This window comes from Acanthisitta chloris, unplaced genomic scaffold (genome assembly GCF_000695815.1).
Source record: "Acanthisitta chloris isolate BGI_N310 unplaced genomic scaffold, ASM69581v1 scaffold6777, whole genome shotgun sequence".
Classification (NCBI taxonomy): domain Eukaryota; kingdom Metazoa; phylum Chordata; class Aves; order Passeriformes; family Acanthisittidae; genus Acanthisitta; species Acanthisitta chloris.
The window spans coordinates 142,759-162,925 of NW_008684242.1; the positions used below are offsets into that span (position 1 = coordinate 142,759).

A 20,167-nucleotide genomic window follows, 5' to 3' on the forward strand; every position below is an offset into this window, starting at 1 on the left:
ACTAAAACCAACTTAAGCTATCATCTAAGTCCTCTTTTTAGCTATTTTGTGATTCAAAGTAAAGTAAGGCTTAAAAAAACAATTCTCCATATGGAGTGTGTTGCCTGGAAATAAGTAGAAGAAAGTTAAAAATACCATTTTGGTACATGAGGATGAAGATTATGACTTGAAATGAGTTTACCTTGTTTAATTGAATTAAAACACTGCAGCTTTCACCCAATAGCAGTTTTTTTGCAACCAGTAACAATAATGCAGGTTATGGGAAACTTCATATGCCCATGCTGAAAACAATTCGAGGATATTCTGAAATCTATGTGCTCAGATGGTTAGCATATAAATAATCAGTACAGAATATTAAATGTGTGAGAGTATAACTAAGAGTACTTTACAATGCAAAAGCAAAGAGCTGAAAGGAATGTATAAATGTAATGTTTTGCTCCAAACTCCTTATGCAGTTCTCTTTACGATTATCAAAAAGAACATATATAAAGCCCCTGCCCCCTTTCCCCTGGCTGTATATTTATACAAATCAGTGACAAATATTCCACTGCTCGTTAATTTACAGTTGCATAGAAAGGGAAGAAGAAAAAAAAGACACTATAAAAACAACATCCTCGTCTTTGGGTATTCAGTGTTTTACTGTTTCAAGTAGAACACGCAGTCTGAGTGAACAGCATGTCCCAGGGTCCCATGCAGCCTTCTGATGAAGCATAACTCGCAATTGGTAGTTTGTAGAAAAGGGCTATACTGCACGTCAGGAAGCACTGGTCAACATCCAAATGAGCACTTCACATTGCCTGTCATGATGAGAAATAGCCACATCAGTACCATGTTAACACACAGAGAAAGCTCTAACTCCTCTGGGCTCATTCAGTTAAGGACTCTGATGTCATATTACAAAACCCCCGTATTTAAAAAATTTAGATGTATTGTCCCAAGACTCAGCAAATCACTGAGGCATATAGTTAGTTAAAAAAAAGAAACCTAATTTTACAATATTGCAATGTTTAAAATTCTTGTTGAGTGAGGCTCAGAGGATGTTAGTCTACAGAGCAGTAAATATGACTTATGGACTGTCCCCGTTCTGCACCCATAGGGAAAAATAAAAAGTTTACACAAACTATAGTCTGATCTGAAGCCTAAGTGGTAGAAATAGAGAGTATAAAGATCATGGATTTGAACTTGGCCCCTTCAAAATGTGAAGCTTATTTCCAGGCTCCTGTTTCAGAATTCTGTTCCTGAACGGGTAAATGTGCCCTTTCTAATGGTTCTGGAAGGGGAGATTTTCAGTAAGATTATGTTGGAAACATCCTGCATCTAAAAAAGATCAAATGTGTCTTGAGGAAGATGAGTATTATTCACTGAGAATACTGAAAGCTATCGCTACTTCGAGGAAGGATTTCTGAAAAGAGCTAGTTTAATTCACTAACTTATCAAGAGACTGAAAGAAAGTCTGAGTTAGCTGAGTGCAGGGCCTGATTCATCCCATTCTCTCCAGGAATTCTGGCTTGGGAGGACAATCCCATTATCCCAGACACTGCAATCTAAGAAAGTGTTTGCAGAGTAATATTTCTGGATTTTTTAGATATTAATTTTGGAGAGGTCTGATCTTATAAACTGTGGATTAATGGACAAGGTGAAGCAGTCTGGGGGAGTAAATAGACTTTTCCAACCACTTAATTTTATGAAATCTCACACAGCAATTTGTGGTACTTTAATAAACTTATTTAACAATGAAACTTTGAAAGAACTCTGCAATGACACAGGATTATCTCATGTCATACATGGGCTCCAATAGCAACCTGAACCTATAGCAAGTGTTTTTCTTGTTTCTGTTACTTATAATAGCAATTTAGCTGATCATTCATACCAGTCAGATCTTCCAGCACAGGTGTCTAATTACCACATTGTTTTCCACATTTTTGTGAACTCTGAAAGTAGCCAAATTTTTGTTTTGGGTTTGTAAAGTGGTTGCCTGTTGGGAGAAAGCAGCTTAATCTAATGCCTAAGGTGCTGTATAGCTCCTCATCCTTGTGCCCTGGTGCCCATAGCTCCTGAAACTGGAGCTGTGGGCACTAGGGTCAAGGATGTATGGAAGTCTGCAAGAACTGCCTTTGACCTTGCAAGCTGATTCCATCTGGTTAGCAAGGTTGATATCTACACAATAGTACCTTTGGTAATGCCTGAACTAGTAGAAATTGTCTATCACCTGTGATATTCTAGAATCTGCCCTTCCTCTTGTATCAGTCTAGCTTCCAAATAGATCTCTAGGGAAAAACATGGAAAAAACCCCACCCCAGCCACTTTGCTTTAATGGAACTTGTCCACTTGCTTTCTTTCCAATGACTATGCAAGTATGTAAAAAGGTCTCATACCTGTGGTCTGCCAGTGAAACTTGCTGCAAATAGAAAAAAGTCAGAAATTGACATGATTCTGCATCTTGACAGTTTAAAAACAAAGCTAATAACATCAGGAAAATACATACTATTAAAGAATAAAAAGACTCTAATCTTTAAAAGGCTAAACATTTAACTAGAAATGCCTTATAATGTCTATGCATAACTTTCTTCCCAAATATACTTTACTTCTTACGGATTTACAGCATTATAAATATGTAGATAATGAGTTATTTCTTTTCCAGCACTTGTGACCATGTAGACCTATGAGTAGTGTATTATAATATCATCTGTTCAAAATGCTCTGCTCTGGCCCCCACTCAGATGCACAGGCAAGACTTCTGCACAATGCTGCACACCTGCCTAGTCCTGAATACCAAACAAAGAAATAAAGAAGGAAAAGAGGCATTATACCCATAATCAATGGATCTGAAGGAAAAAACCACAACCCAACAAAACAACTAACCAAACAATAAAACCCACCACTAACAGCAGTGCAGGCCTTACTATATAAATAATTGCTCATTAGGGGATATTTGGAGTAGACAGAAATACTGATTTCAAGATGAATTATAACCTAAAACCCATGAAGACAAATACAGCAGGTAAGACTACTGTCTCTATTGTACAGTCAAAATGGCTTAAAAATTGTTAGCAGAAGGCTCAGACTCCAGTAACTCCTTAATGAAAGCTGCCGCCATGGCAGAAAAGACAAGTAGAGATGAAGTTGTGAAAAAATTAGTTTTCATTTTTTTTAATAATGGGACATGTGTTGCATATTAAAGCTATTTTGAGAAAATTTAGCTTGGGTATAATTAAAAAACTGTAAGGGTATTATTCTTTAAGGTTAGGAATACAGTGATGCTTAGGGAGTCCTTGGAGTATGCACCATTTGAAGTTTGACAGAACAGTTTGACAACTGCCTGTCTACAAAGACAGATCCCTCTCAAATGGCCCCAGGAAAAGATAATGGACCAGATGGTCAGTCATGATCTTCTCTAGCAAAACTCAGAGTTTAATGCACTCTGTTGAGAAGGCCAGACTAATAAGCCCCATTCCAGACTTCTAAAATGCATAAGAGATGAATCTGATATGGTTAAAAATACATACTCCCAAGTAAAAGATGTTATAGAATGACTGAATGAGAGCAGCCATAAGAAGTACCTACTAATTGGGGCAATGTGGTTTAACTTGACTTCTGCAGCAGCATGTCAATGACAAAGGGGAAAACTATATGAAATTGGAAACTGTGACTTCTTGTAGTTTCAAATGCTCAAATACCCTTCACAATATGAAGGGATGTGGGGCCATGGTTTCCACTCGCAGTATCCTCCTGCCTCATTCAAGGTGCTGGTTCATAGAATCAGAGAATTTTTTTCCATGTTTTCTAATTGTGGAGCACAGCCATCATTATCAAGCTTGCACCGACACAAGACAATTTGCTTTAAATTCATTTGAGCCAAATGGCCATGTAGCTGTATACTCCTTATATGTGCAAGACAGGAATTTGCAAAACCAAGAACAGACGCCCACATTGCATTTTCTACTGATTTGTATACAGACACACTCCCTGCAGTTGGGTTGAGTAGCTCCACTAGCTGCTGATGACAAGAAGAGATGCTCCTTGGAATCAAATACTTAATTTGCAAAAAGATGGGCTCTCAACTATTGAACTCACCAAAAATCAAAAAAGGGCAGCTGAAACAAGACCTTTTTTGCTAGATCCTAATCTTTTTCAAAACATGTAAAGTGCATTTCCTGTGCTGCAGGTCTTCAAACAACATGTGTACAAGAGATAAATGAGATATTTTAACATGGTTCATCAAGTTTATGAAATAGCATAGAGTTCAATCTTGATGCTTCCAAAAGGACAGGGCATAAACACCCTCTTACTCACTTCTGCCTTTTAAAACCTTAAAACTTATTACTACATTTGATTTGAAAGAACTGTTGAAAGTTTGAAAATAAAAAGCTTTCAGTATTGTTTTTCTAAGGCAAAAGACTTAAAAGTGAATATATATGTATGTATGTATTTTAAAAAACCACAACACAAAATACATGAGAGCTCTTCACTTTGCAAGTGCAATGACACTCTGGAAGGAGCAGGATCAGTGGAAATCTATGTCAACTGATAAGGCACATGAATAAGAAGTAATTGGTTTTCCTTTTGATCTCTCTTTAATAGACACTGAATAAAATACCAACTTCCAATACATTTAAAGCAGGGAAAGGTTTAACATGCCGCATTCACAGATTTCCTCTCACCAGTTAGTAGAATCATAAGTTCAATAATTAGTCCAGGCAGTCAGGACTGGGCTACGGTCCCTCCTGTTGCAAAAGGACTATTTTTTTCAAGCTTTATTAAAGAAACCACATTCTAAAAATTTGAATCTACATTCATTTAAGTTCTACAAAAGGTTTCTACGAGCAGCTAATGGAATTCTAGATTTCTTTTCCCTTATGTGGGGCACAGCCAAGCTACAGGTTTTTCTTATATTGAATTGCTTCTACTTAAAATAAGAACATTTGTTTATTTACCTTCACAAATAGAGTCTACTGAGGGATTTTAAAAGAACAGAATTATTTTGCTTGCATATCTTGACAAGAAATCTGACCAGAGATTTTGTTTTCCTAGGCAGTACCACAAGAATGATAGGGGTTTTTTATTCAAAAGACTACCTCAATACTAAGTACTAATACTCAATACTAATCTCAGAGACTTATTTTGTTGAACTTACAGCAGCAAGCTGGAAATGTATTGTTGATTTGCTCCATAACATCTGTTAGATCTGTGTTGGTATCATGAGGTGGAACTAACAAGTCATCTGCAGATATGACAAAAAAAAAAAAAAAGGAATTTTGTAATGAGAGGGGATAAAAAAGAAAAAGGACAGCAACATTCTGAAAGGCATTCTTGTCCAAACTCCCAGTTAAATACACCTTTATGTTTCAAGGGAAAATGCTACATGGAGCCTTTGTAAACTGCAGGAACTGTCATTGATAATTGCCAGCCTTAGGAAAGGAGATGAAAGTTACATTATTGATTTGCAGCAGAACTCATTTCTCCTTTACTAAAGCTTTAACCATTGCATCCAAAATTTAAGTAGAAGAATTTGCAAGAAAGAGCAGTATATAGGAATTTACAGTTAAAATAAATAAAAGGTTTACAAGATGAGGGAATTAAACTCAGTAGCTGCTGAATTAACATTCTGTTCCATTTTCAGATGATTTGTCATGTAACTTTGAGAGCAAATACACCATTCTTTTTCTGAAAAAAAACCAAACATTTATCCTTTTTATGGTTTTTATTCACTATGTACCAGCAATTTCATTAGTGTTAAAATCCTCATTGTCATTTCTTTGTAAAATGCTGCTTAAAATTAGCCAAGAGAATGGTTAGGGAACACAACTGGCTCTATTCCTGGCAGTGCTGTTAGACATCATCTCTCATAAATCTACCGTTGCATGAAATCAGGCTCAAAGAAGTTCCATGTTTTTCCACACAAAGTAAAAACACATGCCAATGCTGAATGAAAACTTTCCAGTATGCAAGAGAATATTTTTCCCATTTTTCACAGAAATAAGATATTTTTTAATCTCTAGCACAAAGGCTTAAAAACAAAAGCAAGACAAAATTGCGCTCATGACAATTTGAGAAAAATCTTTCATTTCTTCCCCCTAATTTTGAGCGTTCAGTGGTCCATAGTTATTTCTGCTAACTCCCAGTGAAATGAGTAAATTCTGATATTGGCAAATTTAAATAATCTTTCAAGAGATAATAAATCTCTTCACGTGCAGAGGCTATACTGATAAATACTCAGTAATTCCTTGAGATGTGGGAACATCAAAATACCAGGATAAGCAGGTCACACAAAATCTTTAAAGCAGAGGGGAAGCATAGATTACATGATTTGGACATTTGTTCTTGAGTCTGACATTGGGTCCAGGTGTTACTGTAGGACAAATAGCTGTTGGCCACTTCAGTACAATGAAATCTGTTTCCCCTTCCAGTGAGGATGAATTTGCTCAGTAAAGTCACTTGGCCAAAAAGGGATGGGACCAAGGAGTCTATGGACAGAAGTCCACAATTCAGTCACATGGATTCTTATGATGCTGCAGCTGTTTGCACAGTGGGGAAGCAACAGGTCCAGCTGCACTAAACAGAAGCAGCACAAAGATCAGTTCTTTTTCATGTATAACTCTCTCCAGAAGATTCCAGAAGCCATAGTCACCTATAGACTCATGCAGCACATTATCTGAACAAAACACTTACCTGTCTGATGAAACTGTGAGCTTGTGTCTTGCTCAAGAGGGTAGCTGAGGGCAGAGCGCTGCGGCGAAGCACAGGGGGAGGTGCCATTAACGCGGGAGTCTGACTCAGGCTACATGAAAGACAATAAGTCACAAATTTAGATTCATTGAATCCACAGAATTTAAGTGTAGGCCTGATGCAGCCATCTTGCTCCTTTCCTTTTTTTATGTGCTCTTTGCTGTTTGTTCTCAAAAGTACTGAAAGTTGGCTTAGGCCTATACAACTGTTAAGGGGAAGGAAAAACCAAACCAGCCAAGAACATGTTAAAAGAAAATTTAGACTTAAGTATAGTTTTTCTGAGCTTCCAGTTGATGGTCTTGTTAAAAACCATGTTCTGCTGCGAGTATGCATCACAGAAACACAGTGTAAAGTACAGCCCAAGCAGTCTGCCAAGGCTCTCAGACCAGCTCTGCAAAAGGACTATACAATGGGATTATTGGGGTTGCATGCATATGTATGGATATATATATACATATACACATACAGAGAGGACATTCAACTAAAGTCCCCTATGAAGCTTTACAAAGATCACCACTCATGCTTCGAAACAGCTGTTCAATCGTGGACAGTTTTACAAAACTCCAGAACCAAGTGAAGACACAGATTCTAAACAGCTTTGCTAAATCTAAAAGAAGTAGCCAGCCATCGCTCCTGCTGACACTGCCTCTCAATAGTATGGAAGATACCAAATTTCCAGGAAATCTTGTACTAGGTAATCTCCTGAAAATTATGAGAAGGAACCTATATACTTCGAAATCAAGTTTTCTGGAGTCTTAAATTCACTTAAAGAATCAAGCACCTGAATTTTATATTACACTTAGGTGTAACCACATATGTGCATGAGATTACATGTAATTATACATATATGAACACAAAATAAGAAAAAAACACGACTTCTTTACTATATCAACTCAGAAATATTGGAAGGGTTCTTCTTCAGGCATTTTCCCCTTCTTTTCCTTCTTTCCTGTAAGAAATCCTTTGAGGAAGTGAGTAGTAATATAGTATTTGAGCTCCAGAAGCTATTGTTCTGAAAAAACAGAAATAAGTGAAATAGTATTTACATCTGAGGTGGAATATTAGTTGAAATGGTTGCTGCTATCATTTATCTTTTTGACTGCAAATCATCAAATTACTTCTAAACAGTTAAGGAGCAGGTTATTTAAGTAAATCTATTACAAGCAGATACTGAAGTAATAAAAAAATTCATTACTTTTAAATTTTTTTTGAAACTGAGCAAGTATCTAGAACAGGTACAAGAGTCAATGCAAAGAATTAAAATACAGAATGGCTGTTAATTTGTGTGAAAGTTTGCTCCTTACCACCTCACAGTCTTAATTGCAATGCTCAATTTTTTTGAGATAACTTCCAGTTGAGAAAAAAAACCTTCAGCAAAGCTGGAGATTGTTGAACAATTAAAGATACATTTTCTTCCATACACAGTAGTGAGAAACTGAAGGAAATGTTCCCCTGAGCACTCAGCAAATCTTTGTTTTCTCCTCTAAACCTCATCTCTTTCAAAATGGCAATACCAAGTGCCAGCTTTGACTAAAAGAATAAATCAAGAAATATTGTTCTGCAGAAAAGACAAGTTAAAATGGACATATTTTCAAGCCAGAGGATTTTATTGGCAAGACGCTTCTATGAACAGTGGATTCCTACGAGTAGTTAAGTAATTTGCTACTCAGTATCAGGCTTGAATCTAGATACTGAGCCTAGGTGAAAAGGGTGTGATGATTTTAAATCAGAAAAGCCTGAGGTAACAAACCCCAGGCAATTCTGTATAGCCAGGAACCTCTTTTCAAGATGATGTTAGAGCTATAATGGTAAAGAGATGAAGCAAACTCTCCATGGGTTAAGAGTCACTTCCATACAGAGGAACAAAGCTAACTCTAGCAGCAGAGTGGCTGCTTGCTCACCCTGCAGGCAGATGAACAATCATCCAAAATGCAAACTTGCACCTGGATTGGATCTCCATCCCTCTTCAAGCAGTAACTGTGGATAAATTGTGCAGAGAAGACTGAGGGTGATTGAGAAGGAAAGACCTGTGCTGGACATACAAATCTGCAATACAGCAACACACAGGCTAGACCAAGGATAGTGAGGTCAACAATAGGATAGAAAAGAGATGCCTACAAACTCAAATGATGACTTAGTGAAGGTATCACTGAAGAGTGTTATTGCAAATGACAAAAAAGCCCTGCAGACAACGAGGGCTACCAGTGGATAAATTGAGAGAAAACAAAACATATTTGGAATACTGAATATTGATGTACCATATATTGCTGCACCAGTCAGAAGGAAATATTGCAGCTGGATTTAAAGGCAAGGCAAAACCCCCATCTCCTCCTAATCAGAGAACAATGTCTAATTATTTCATTTTCATTTAAGTACACTGATAAATGTTACACTACATAGTTCCAGTGTCTGCAACAAGAAAAGACAAACCAAACCAAACCCTTCTTCTTCCAAACTCAGGACAATATAGTTAAACAGCTGAGGAGTGGGGGTTTGGAGCAGAAAGGGAAGGGTTGTGGTAGTGGTGTAAACGCTTTAATATGATAATCAGATACTGGAAAATGATAAATACAAAACAGTTGAGGATATAGCTGCATGTATTTACATGATTTAAAAATTTTACGGGTAGAGGACCTAAGAAAAAAACATGTAGAAAATCATGTTCTGCTTGACCCCAGTTGCATAACACCAACAAAATAAGAGCACTTCCATCATCAGCCCTCTTCAGGCATCATAAAGTTCATGTATACTTATTAAAAACATCTCAGCATACAACCCCTGAGCAGAAACTAAAAGAAAATAGCTCTCGATATTACTATATGCCTACTGCTGCTGCTTGAAAGAAATAAAAGCAGATACTGAGCATACTTCTATAGGGAAGAGGGGGAAGTTTCCAACTCCAGTTTCAGGTAGTTTTCAAACTTAGTTTTATGCAAAACCTCATAAAGATATGAAGGGACAGGTAAGTTCATCTCCAGAGAACTCTGAAATTGAGTGATTTTTATGTATTACAGCAGTTTTTAAAGCATTTCAAAGTAGATATTTATTTCCACCAGTTTTGATCTACAGTGCCTTATTTCACTATGCCTCCTGCTGATGTCTTTCCCAAAGAAGAGCCTGAAGTGCTCTGTCATATAATGGATGTGTAATACATAGCTTTTCCCTTGATTTCTGTTACATTTGGTGAAAAACAAACTAAGCCCTGCATGTCCCCAATCTGAATCTCAGGTAACCTCAAAAATACCAATTTCCTTACCAGATTCATTACAGATATTGCAGTCCCTTTTTACTCTCTCTTAAGAGTCTGATCATATAGACATTAATAGGTGATTTTAGCTTCCATTAACTTCAATATCAGATCCAATATGAACCCTCTATTCAGAAGCTCAGATAAGCAGAGAAAAATTCAAACAGACTTTGAATGCCCTTCATAATAGGTCTCACTTCGACTTTGCACATGCAGTATCTACAAAGGCTGAAGAAAGAAAAATGAAAATGGATTCTGTTCATTCTCTGTCTAATTAACATGTTGGTATTGAAGCTTGTCACATGACAGTTCTGTTTCACCTTCCTCTTTGGCACTATAATCAATCAGGCAGACAAAAATGACAACATTCTGTGACAGCTACCAATCCTTTGGGCTCGCTAAAATAAAAATAGTATCGTAACCTCAGAATTGTGACCTAAAGTGGTGAAACGTGGAGTGAGGACACATGCATATTTCTGCTAAAGGTGCTCTCTAAAGAATGACCTAGAATGCTCTCATCTAGATTAAACAGTTACCACATGGAAGTTTCTAAATTTCATTAATCCTCTCCCCGAGTATCTATGTGTAGATATACTCACTCCATATCTTTTAGAGAAAAAAAGTCCCAGCATTTTATACTCAGTGCCAAGCTATTAACCCCAGCAACAGTCAAGAGGCTGAGTGGAGGAAAGAAATGGAGAGACTTGCTGTCACTAGAAGAGACAAACAGAGATGGCACGAAATGCCAGCCATGGCAAAGAAACTGCTGTAAGACAGTTTTGTCCTTTAATACTAGTAACAAGAGAGTTATATATTTTGACATTGAGTCATACGAGTATCTTCCACGCAAATAATCCACCTCCTTAATAAGAAAAGGTATTCCTTATGTCCACTAAAAATAATCGGGATAACCAATTCTTCATCATTTACTTGTGTGATGACCATTTTGCTGTTGCTCATTGGTCTAAGTATGCTACGAAGAGGAACTGGATTTTTAATGTAACGAATTGACTCTCTGCATTTCAGAGATATCTTTGGCCGTTTGTCTCTGGTATGCTAAGAGATGTTTCAGAGACTAACCATGGCAAATAAACAAATGATTTAAGGAAAGATGGGAAAACTGAAGTCAAACACGGGGTGCAACTGGTACCATTACTTGGACTAGGGTATTTATTTCCTTCCTCTACTTTCTAATTAATGAAAACCTATTGCACTTGTTTGTATTATTCTCAGTGTATCATAAGTTACCATGATCACTCCAGCACTTGTAATCATCTTGTGCTCATTTGACTTTGATCATGGCTCATACAAGAGGACAGGAAAAACTATCCCTTCATGTTAGAAATGAGGGATTGCAACAGGCCAAGAGTGTACGCTGAAAATATCTGCAGCAAAATTTCGATGCCTTTGTTCCACTAAGAAATCCATCATGCAGGAACAACACAGGGGAAAGACATCAGTGTACAAGTACCTGCTCAAGTAGCTGCCGTAGCCGGTGAAGCTGAGACTCCAATTGTTTATTGTGATCTTCCAATATCTGCATCCTTGCTTCCAGGCGGCCTTTATGCTGCCTCAGCAGTTTAGCTTCAGCAATGAGCTCGGCATCTTCAGAAGCATGCTGAGGTGACACAATGGAGTCAGGAGGTGTTGCAAGAGGGTTTATTCCTCTCCGAAGATGTTGCTCCTTTAGTTGCTCATATTCTATCTGCAGAGTCCTGGTATATTGAAAAGGGAGGGAGAATGATGACTTAATCAGTAAATTAAAATAAAAAACTTCTTAGGTCAAATGATGTTACCACCTCCATTAACAACACAGATAGCTCATACCAAAGACTATGCCTTGCGTTGACTTGTGCTTTATGGGGGAGAAAAACAAAAAAGCAATGAAGTAGAGGTGAAACTAAGTTTTTTTCTTCACAGATCCACCCTCTTCCACCTCACAGAGTCAGGCTCTGCACAACATTATGCCTTGATTATTGGTTGGGGCTTTTTGCTAAAATTGTGACTCCTAGGTACTTCTCATCTCCAACATAGTACATGCATGGTTCAAACAACAAGGTGATAATTCAGACACCAATAGGATTATTATGAGACCTTTGCTCTTCCTCAAGGTCAGCAATGATGCGCTCCAACTCTCCTCGCTCTTCCTTCTCAACTGACTTGAGTATCTGAGCAGGACTCTGTGGCTGACTCACAGGTGACTCTCCTCCCAGTGTCTGACAATACTGCTGGATAAGTGCATGTTCATCCTCTCTAAAACAATAAAACAGCACAGATAAAGACAGAGCAGTATGACATTTATTATGTGAGCAAACATCTCTATTAAACTGAGGGATTTTGTTTGTTTATGAAAAAGGACTGAGAAGGAATTAAGCCTAAAAAACATACTGAAAGAAAACCATATAATCATACAATGTACTATAGAAGTGTCAAAAATCAGTTTAGTTTAATATATGCATAAAAAACAAATGCTGCTGGTGGTTTGAAAAGAAATAGTGAAAGTAAGAATTAGAAATAATATAAACTAAAGATGACTGATTTTAAATACTTTAAAATAAATAAAACAAACAAGATATCTGCTAGATACTTTTTCTAACCATAAATTGGTGACATTTTTACAATTCCTTAGGAGATAATTTGGTGTGCTCAATTTACCTAATAATATTAGAAGGAAAAAAAAATCCCCACAGAATTCTCCAGGAAGTAATAAAGTAATGAATCATCAAGTATTTAGCTAACACTGTGCACTGCACAAAGGGACTGACAATGCTTCAAAAATAGTGTTATAGTTTTGAACTAGCAATATATTTCCATTTTTCTCCCCCTGTTTTGACATACACATACAATAACTTGAAATCCTGCATGGGTAGTAGATCTCCTTCTTAAGAGATTCAAGAATAGAAATAAACTATAACACTGTCCTCCTCCTGACTCACATGAAATTACCTTCTGGTAAGGAGATACAGAAGTTCTGACACTTTCAATTATGCTATAATGTCCAAGTGAATTTGGTTTGGTATAGATGTGTCTTACTTCCCTAGCTGCTGGCTTTTCTCCATAAATAAAGTCAGATGGATAGAAAGTGAAGGATACCATGTCCTAAAACCAGTTTGCTTGCTTAGTCAAGGATAAATCAACAGCAGAAAAACATATACTACGCATTTTTTTAAGAAAGAATTTGCTGCAGCAGTATGAATACTGAAGGGAAATCCTCCTCACATTATCTTCTTTGCTTGACTACAAACCAGAGACTGCATACTCTATGATACCATGAAGTATTGTCCCTACAAACTTTACCCTAAAGGTCTTCTATTGTTAAAGCATGGTCAACAACAGAGAGACAAACACATGGGCAGTATGCATATACATATTCAGATATAATTTAGAAAAGAGACTTTTTCACATTAAAAGTATTTCTTGTGCTAACCTTTCCCCTCCTATTGTTGGAAAGTAGCAGATTCACATTCTGCTATTAACCAATTACAGAATGAAAAGTATCCTCATGGACTGCCTTTTGAAAGCACATGCAAAAAATAGGAAACTCATTATATGCAAAGTATTTATTTTCCAAACAGAAGTGTAATGGAGTTTTTCAAGTGGCTTTTTAAAATTCTCTGTCACTCAATTTAACATCTTTCATCTCACAAGATTCAAATGTACAGTCTCATTTGAATGAACACTAAAACCAGTTATTTAGAAAAGTATACCCTGGAAGAAACAGCATTTCTGTGGTGAGAAATCATCTATAAATCAATGCATGTATAAGTAAAACACATTAGGTGTTTTACAGGCCATGCATATGGATTGGGGGGATTTATTTCTCAGAAATAAAATCAAGCTCTTGGGACAAAAGGATCAAATGCATGTGACAGGAACAAATGACAGTTGCACACATACTGTTTGCATAATGAAAGATCCTGTTGAAGAAAGATTTTTTTGGTAGCTCAGTATATCAATACCCATTTAAAGCATTGTCAGTATTAGAAACAAGACAAAACAGCCAAAGATTTATTAAATACTGATTCCTGGTGTGTCTCTCTCGGAAAACTACTTCTACTATGCAGTGAAAGGATCTAGTTCTTTGCAGTGCTGCTTAAGGCAAACATTTTACTGAAGACTAATCCTATGGTAGAACACCACCAAACTATTTCTTCTCAAGGATAACTATTCACTGTCTACTCAAAGCTATCATGTGGTCTTCCATTTTCCAAACTAAGATTTGAAAATATATACTATTACAATCAAAGAAATGTACAGAAGTAACATTATACTCCTTAAAAAATCCAAACAGATAAATATAGCCTGTGACAGTTCTATGCACTGGATTAGGAACCTAATTATTGAGTTTTGGTTTTAAAAATTAGTTGAAAGTTTGAAGAAAATACTGTACATTTGCTTATTTCTTATCTGTCTTGGCTGTAATCAGTACTATACTCATGAGAAGAAATGACAACATGGATCTTCCCTGCAAATGAATAAATGCAATAAATTTTTCTTTAAATACTTCTAAATATTTTTAAATATATCGGGCTTATACGTGCATTTAAGTCCCTCAAAAAAATAGAGATACCCAACTGCGTTAGCTGAAAAAGAAACAGAACAGTGCTCCTTTTTTTTTTTTCTCCTTATCTACAAAAAAAAAGCCTCTAACTGCTTTCTTTTCTTCACTACTTGAGTGATATCAAGGAAACTCATCATCACTCTGTTATTTTGCATGAGTCTACTCAAAACTAAAACAAAGGCTAGTGCAGTTAATGGAGGTCCCAATGTGATAACGAAAACCTCATTGTACTTTTCCAACCTCTAGCCATCTTCATAAAAAAATCCCTACCCCTTATAACTAAACTTTCACCAAAGTGTTGTAACCCATTTGGGGGTTTCAAATTCTGAGGTACAGTCCCACAAAATGTGCAGAATACCCTCACTGTGACCGAAACGGCCACAGCAATCCAAGTGTTCACAATTCAGTGTCACATCTTCAGCAAGCACAGAAACAGAGGGGTAAAGCAGACCAGAGAGAACACAGTTTTATCATCTGGCTTCCAAACACTGCTCATATGTTAATTTAAGTGATGTGGTGTAACTACACATACAGCCCTCTTTTGTGCAAAGCTGTTGATGATGTCAGGAAAGGTTCGCTTGATCAAGTAGCTCAGTCTGGTTATTTTAATTAGGCATCAAAAAGCTCCCATGTCTACATTTTAAGATGACGAAGTAGTTTATAAACAACTATGTAGGTCATCTAAAATTGATTTTATTTTAAATAGGGCTCTGTAAAACTGGATCTATTATATTTATTTGAATTTGTTAAATCTGATACCCTGTCAAGATTTTGCATTGGGGTAAGCTCATTTTTTAATGAAACTTATAAACCCCTTCAAAAAACATTTACACAGTAAATGCTTATATACATTTGACTTTGCGATCCAGTAGGTGAGATCAACAGAGCTAAATACAGATGATTTTATATTTTGGTCTCACAGTCATTCAGTCCAGAAAAATAATCATTTCCCTCCTCTCCCACTGGTTCAGAGTCTCAGAAATCATGCTGGACAGACTGCAAATACTGACCAGAGTTGTGTGTTTTACTGCAACTGGCAGCTGGCTTTTTCACAGGCTGGAGGAAGCACTTGGTAAAAGAAGTCATCTGAAGGAAAAGTGTATTTTTACCATGTGTTCTACCTCTGCTCTGTCTTGCAAAATTACTAGTTAAAAAAAAACCAGAACCTTGAACCTGCACCAAACCTCATGACTACAATTAGGACAGATTCATTAGTAGCACAGGAGTCCCAGGACAGGGCTTCAAATGATCAACATAAGGTCATTGCTCTATGCCAGGGAACCACTTTCATTTTGAGAATATGGGACTCTGTTGTGTAGAAGTGGTAGGAGATGGCAATCAGCAATCAAAATAAAAGCATCATGTCATAATAAATTCCTCACTCTTTCTTAGTGGTTATTCTACTACTGAAGACCCTGCATGGTTCAAGAAAAAAATAGAAGTACACAAAGTCCTTTGACAACAGAGGCTGCAGCTCCTTTTGTGCATTTCACCATAGTAGAAAACAGCAAATGAGACATCCCAGAAGTTCAGACTTGAAAGAAGTACATCTCAAAGGAAAAGATCACCCCAACAAACAAGTCCAGGAAAAATTGCCTTTGAAATATCCTATTCTCTTTGTGGATATTTTCAAGAGGTCTATTCCAAAGTATGCATTATGCACAGAGGAAGCAAGAGGCAAATAAAGTTGCATATAACTTCCCTTGCATCAGATTATGCTGTCCAAACAAAAGTTCAGATTTCCTGTCTCAGTTTTCTTCAGTGCATTATTTTATCTGATTAAGAAAACTAATTGCTAGATTGGATTTTAGATAGTAAGATGTGGCTATTTGCAAACTTACTTCATTGATAATTTTCACTTTTGCTGTAACTCTTATCCTACGAACCATGCATTCCAGTCCAAATACAGTATACCTTTGACCTACCAATGCTATGACAAATATTAGAATAAGGCTGAAGGATGTACTCCAAAATGCTTTTTCTTTAAATTACTTGTTCTTCCAGTTTCATCATCATGTGAAATTAATTTCTCTTTGTGATAAGGTAACTGTTAACAACTTACATCATGACAAATTATTCAGTTACTACATAATGGGGCTCCAGTTTGACTTACAACCCATTGAGTAGCAGTGTCAGGTAAAAGAATCACTAGTGTTCACTGCTTGTTCCTACTTCTGCACCTGAGCGCATAGTTCCCGGACAAATAAAATTTCAACTATGTTCCAACTCTGCCTTAGGCTGAGTGTGAAGTGGCATCAACAGTGCTGCAGACATGAATATAACTGGTAGTAAAGTTATTAATCAGAAAATAGCTATTAAACACTTCATAGAATCAAAGAATTAACCGGGTTGGATAAGACCTCCAAGATCATCAAGTCCAACCCTACTGTGGTTACTAGACCATGGCACTAAGTGCCACATCCAGTCTCATCTTGAAAACCTCCAGGGATGGTGAATCTACCACCTCCCTGGGCAGCCCATTCCAATGCATCATTACTCCCTCCATAAAAAATCTCTTCCTAAAATCCAACCTAAACCTCCCCTGGCAGAGCTTGAGTCTGTGCCCTCTTGTCCTACTGCTGGTTGCCTGGGACAAGAGACCAACCCCCACCTGACTACAACCTCCTTTCCGGTAGGTGTAGAGGGTCATAAGGTCTCCCCTGAGCCTGCTCTTCCCAAATTTGCATTGATACTTTCTAGGTAGGATAGTGCATACATTACAGGAATAAGAATTACTCTCTTTCTTGTCCTATTTTCCTAATGATTTTTATTTTCATTCCACTACACCATGATTCATCAAATTGTAAGGCACAGCTGTCTATTAGGGACACTATTTATCATTCTTTATTGTAAAGACTTCACTTTTTCCTAATGCTCATCTTCATTTGTGAAGAAGCAACTCTGCTTCAAAGACAGAGATGTCTTTGCAGGAATTACAGCCAAAGAAGATTCATCAGAACAGTCTAGCCTAAACATGTAGAACTGTCTAATGTATGGAGACAACATGAAGGAAAAACATTTTTATTCAATGTATTGGTACCAGAAAATTCATGCATGAGAATACCAGAATGTTTAAGAAGCTAGAGACACTATGATAGAGACTATGCCTCTTTTGCTATCTACAAATATTTTTCTAATTAAGGAAAATGCACTTTTTAATGGAATTCACATATATTTAGGGAAGGGGAGGGTTAGAAAAACTTAGTTAGAGAGATAGAAGTCACAATGACATTCAAGAAAACCGGTTAGTTAAGCCCCTAGAATTATCTTTGAAGAATGTTTTCTTAATCAAATGGTATATTGTAAAACATTCCTGAAAATAAACTCATTATGTTTAACTGACAGCAGAAGTGCTCTTACTCAAATGTAGAAAACTTCTTATATACACTCTTCAATGCACGAAGAGTGTTAAAGTATTGTTGAGGAGCTTGTGAGCCTGACAAGACCAAAGCAATAACTTTCAATATCACGTGCAACTCTGCCACTGTTCACAGTGAACTGAAGGACTCTTCAAGACTGATAAAAATAAGACCATAAAACGGAACTCCAATTATGAGAAGCAAAGAATCTGATTTTCAAACTAGGAATCATCCCATGAATATTCAAAAAAAAAAAAAGAGAGAGATATATTTTGCTCAGATAGATTTACATCTGAGCTGAAATAACATGTATTCACATTTCAAATGGCTCCTTCAAATTCTGTCCATAGAATGAGTCCAACACACTCGTTTCTATGTCAAATGGCATTTAAAAATATAAGAACAGACCTGAACTACAACCCTAAACACCAAATGTTTAAGCAACTTCTGAACCAAACTGAGATTTAAACTTCATAGCTGTGTAGAGCCCTGGAAAGATTTCTTCCCCAAAAGGTTGTCAAGCATTGGAACAGGTAGCTCAGGGCAGTGGTTTAGTCACCATCCCTGGAGGTATTTAAGAGATGTAGATGTGGCACTTAGGGACATGGTTTACTGGTTGACTTGCCAGGTGTATGGTTTACACTTGGACTTATGATCTTAAAGGTCTTTTACAGCCTAAATGATTCTATGATGATAGTTTAAACTTTAAACCTTCAGAATATTGCGTACTTCAGTATTTATGCCTTAATGAAACCATGCATTATAATCTGCAAATAAACCAGAAAGTACCACTGGGTGCAAAGTTACTTTCTTGTCCATATTTTGTTTGTGTACAAGTCCCCTTTTGACAACAGAACTGACCCAAATTCAGAGGTCTCTCCCACATGTTCGTATACAAGTTCTCCATGTTAATTCTTTTTCTAAAATAAAGGTAATTTTTATAGATGAGGAGGGAAATTGCATTAAAACCAATAGGTGATTTGCCAGTAAAAATGAATCGTATATATTCCCTTTTACCATTGAGATGGATGGTTGCTTGGTCTTTGTATATGAGTAGGCTCATTAATTGCAAAATACACAATCAAGTGTATGGGCATTTAGCTGCCTGCAAGTTTTCAGCTTTCATGCCAAATGACAGTCTGTTTGCTCTCTTTGTTTTGGAAGGGAAGTCAAAAGGGAATATTTTGGCTGCATTTCTCTCACTGGTGAGTGTGCCAATGACAGAAACACATGAAAACAGTTCACATAAAAATATTTTATTTGGTATGTAAATAGAGTTAATTAATGAGGAAACAGGAAGCATTTAAAGGGGGTCACATGTACTTCTTTGAGACAAAGCATTTTAAATCTCAGACTGTTAGTGCACTCATGGGTAGAATATGTTCATTATTAGATTTAAAACAGTAAATGAAAGTATTACTGAAGCCAACAGCATTTTCTAACTAAAGCTGAACAACTTCTCTTTCCCCTTTAAAAACGTTGATGATATTTGTTAATTACTTAGAAGAGTCAGAGTCCTACTACACTGATTCAATTAACAGAAGTGATGATGGTGAGGTTAAAACCTTCATGTATTTTTACACTGAAAAAAATTCAAGGGGTCCTATGCTTTCCAGGCTTGTCAATGCATTTTAATGAACATTTTTACAATAAAAGTGATACAAAAGAAAATGGCCCTGATAAAATTAGTGTAGGACTATGTTTACACCTCCAGGTACAAAGATACGAATCAGCATCCAGCAAACTGAAATACAAACAAGAAGTAGCAACACTACTCTGGCTCTGCAGAGTCTTCAAAATACATTTGATTTTTTTCTTTCGATGATAAAGTTCTGTGGGGCATAAGCTTTTCATTGTCTAACACAGAAGGATTCCTTTTCTTTTATACTATGATAAAAACAGAAGAGTACAAACTGGAGTCTACAGAGCTGTGGCTTTTTACCAGCCACATGAAATATCCTCACTTTTGACGAGGAACAGCTGACAAATGTAGAGTTCCTGCACATCACCAAATGAACATTTCCAATTTCTACAACTGGTGCTTGGAATAATTCAGTTTATGCAGGCACCCTTGGGGTTGTCTTTATAAGCTCCTTTCACTGGGACTAAGACCCGTGTTAGAATTTATGAAAATTATATCATGCATCTATAACCAAAGTTCCTGGCAGCCAGAATGAGTCTGAGTTACTTACACACTTCCTGTGGTGGAGCTACCATCCATGAGGAAGGAGCCATTGGTCCTTTCCATCTGTGCGAGCCTGAAAAGCAGGGAAA

At 36.8% G+C, this 20,167-nt stretch overlaps 1 protein-coding gene across 1 annotated transcript in view; it reads right to left on the minus strand.

Annotated features, from left to right (window-relative positions):
- Positions 1-283: 283 nt before the first annotated feature.
- The window catches only part of LOC103806550 (utrophin-like), a gene marked incomplete at its 5' end in the record, with an annotated part of 205,357 nt that continues 185,473 nt past the window's right edge, over positions 284-20,167 (minus strand). The window contains 7 exons of the mRNA XM_009079256.1: positions 284-797; positions 2,376-2,398; positions 5,135-5,221; positions 6,670-6,778; positions 11,445-11,688; positions 12,068-12,226; positions 20,086-20,151. Coding sequence (XP_009077504.1) covers positions 789-797; positions 2,376-2,398; positions 5,135-5,221; positions 6,670-6,778; positions 11,445-11,688; positions 12,068-12,226; positions 20,086-20,151 — 697 coding nt within the window. The remainder of the gene's footprint in view (positions 798-2,375; positions 2,399-5,134; positions 5,222-6,669; positions 6,779-11,444; positions 11,689-12,067; positions 12,227-20,085; positions 20,152-20,167) is intronic.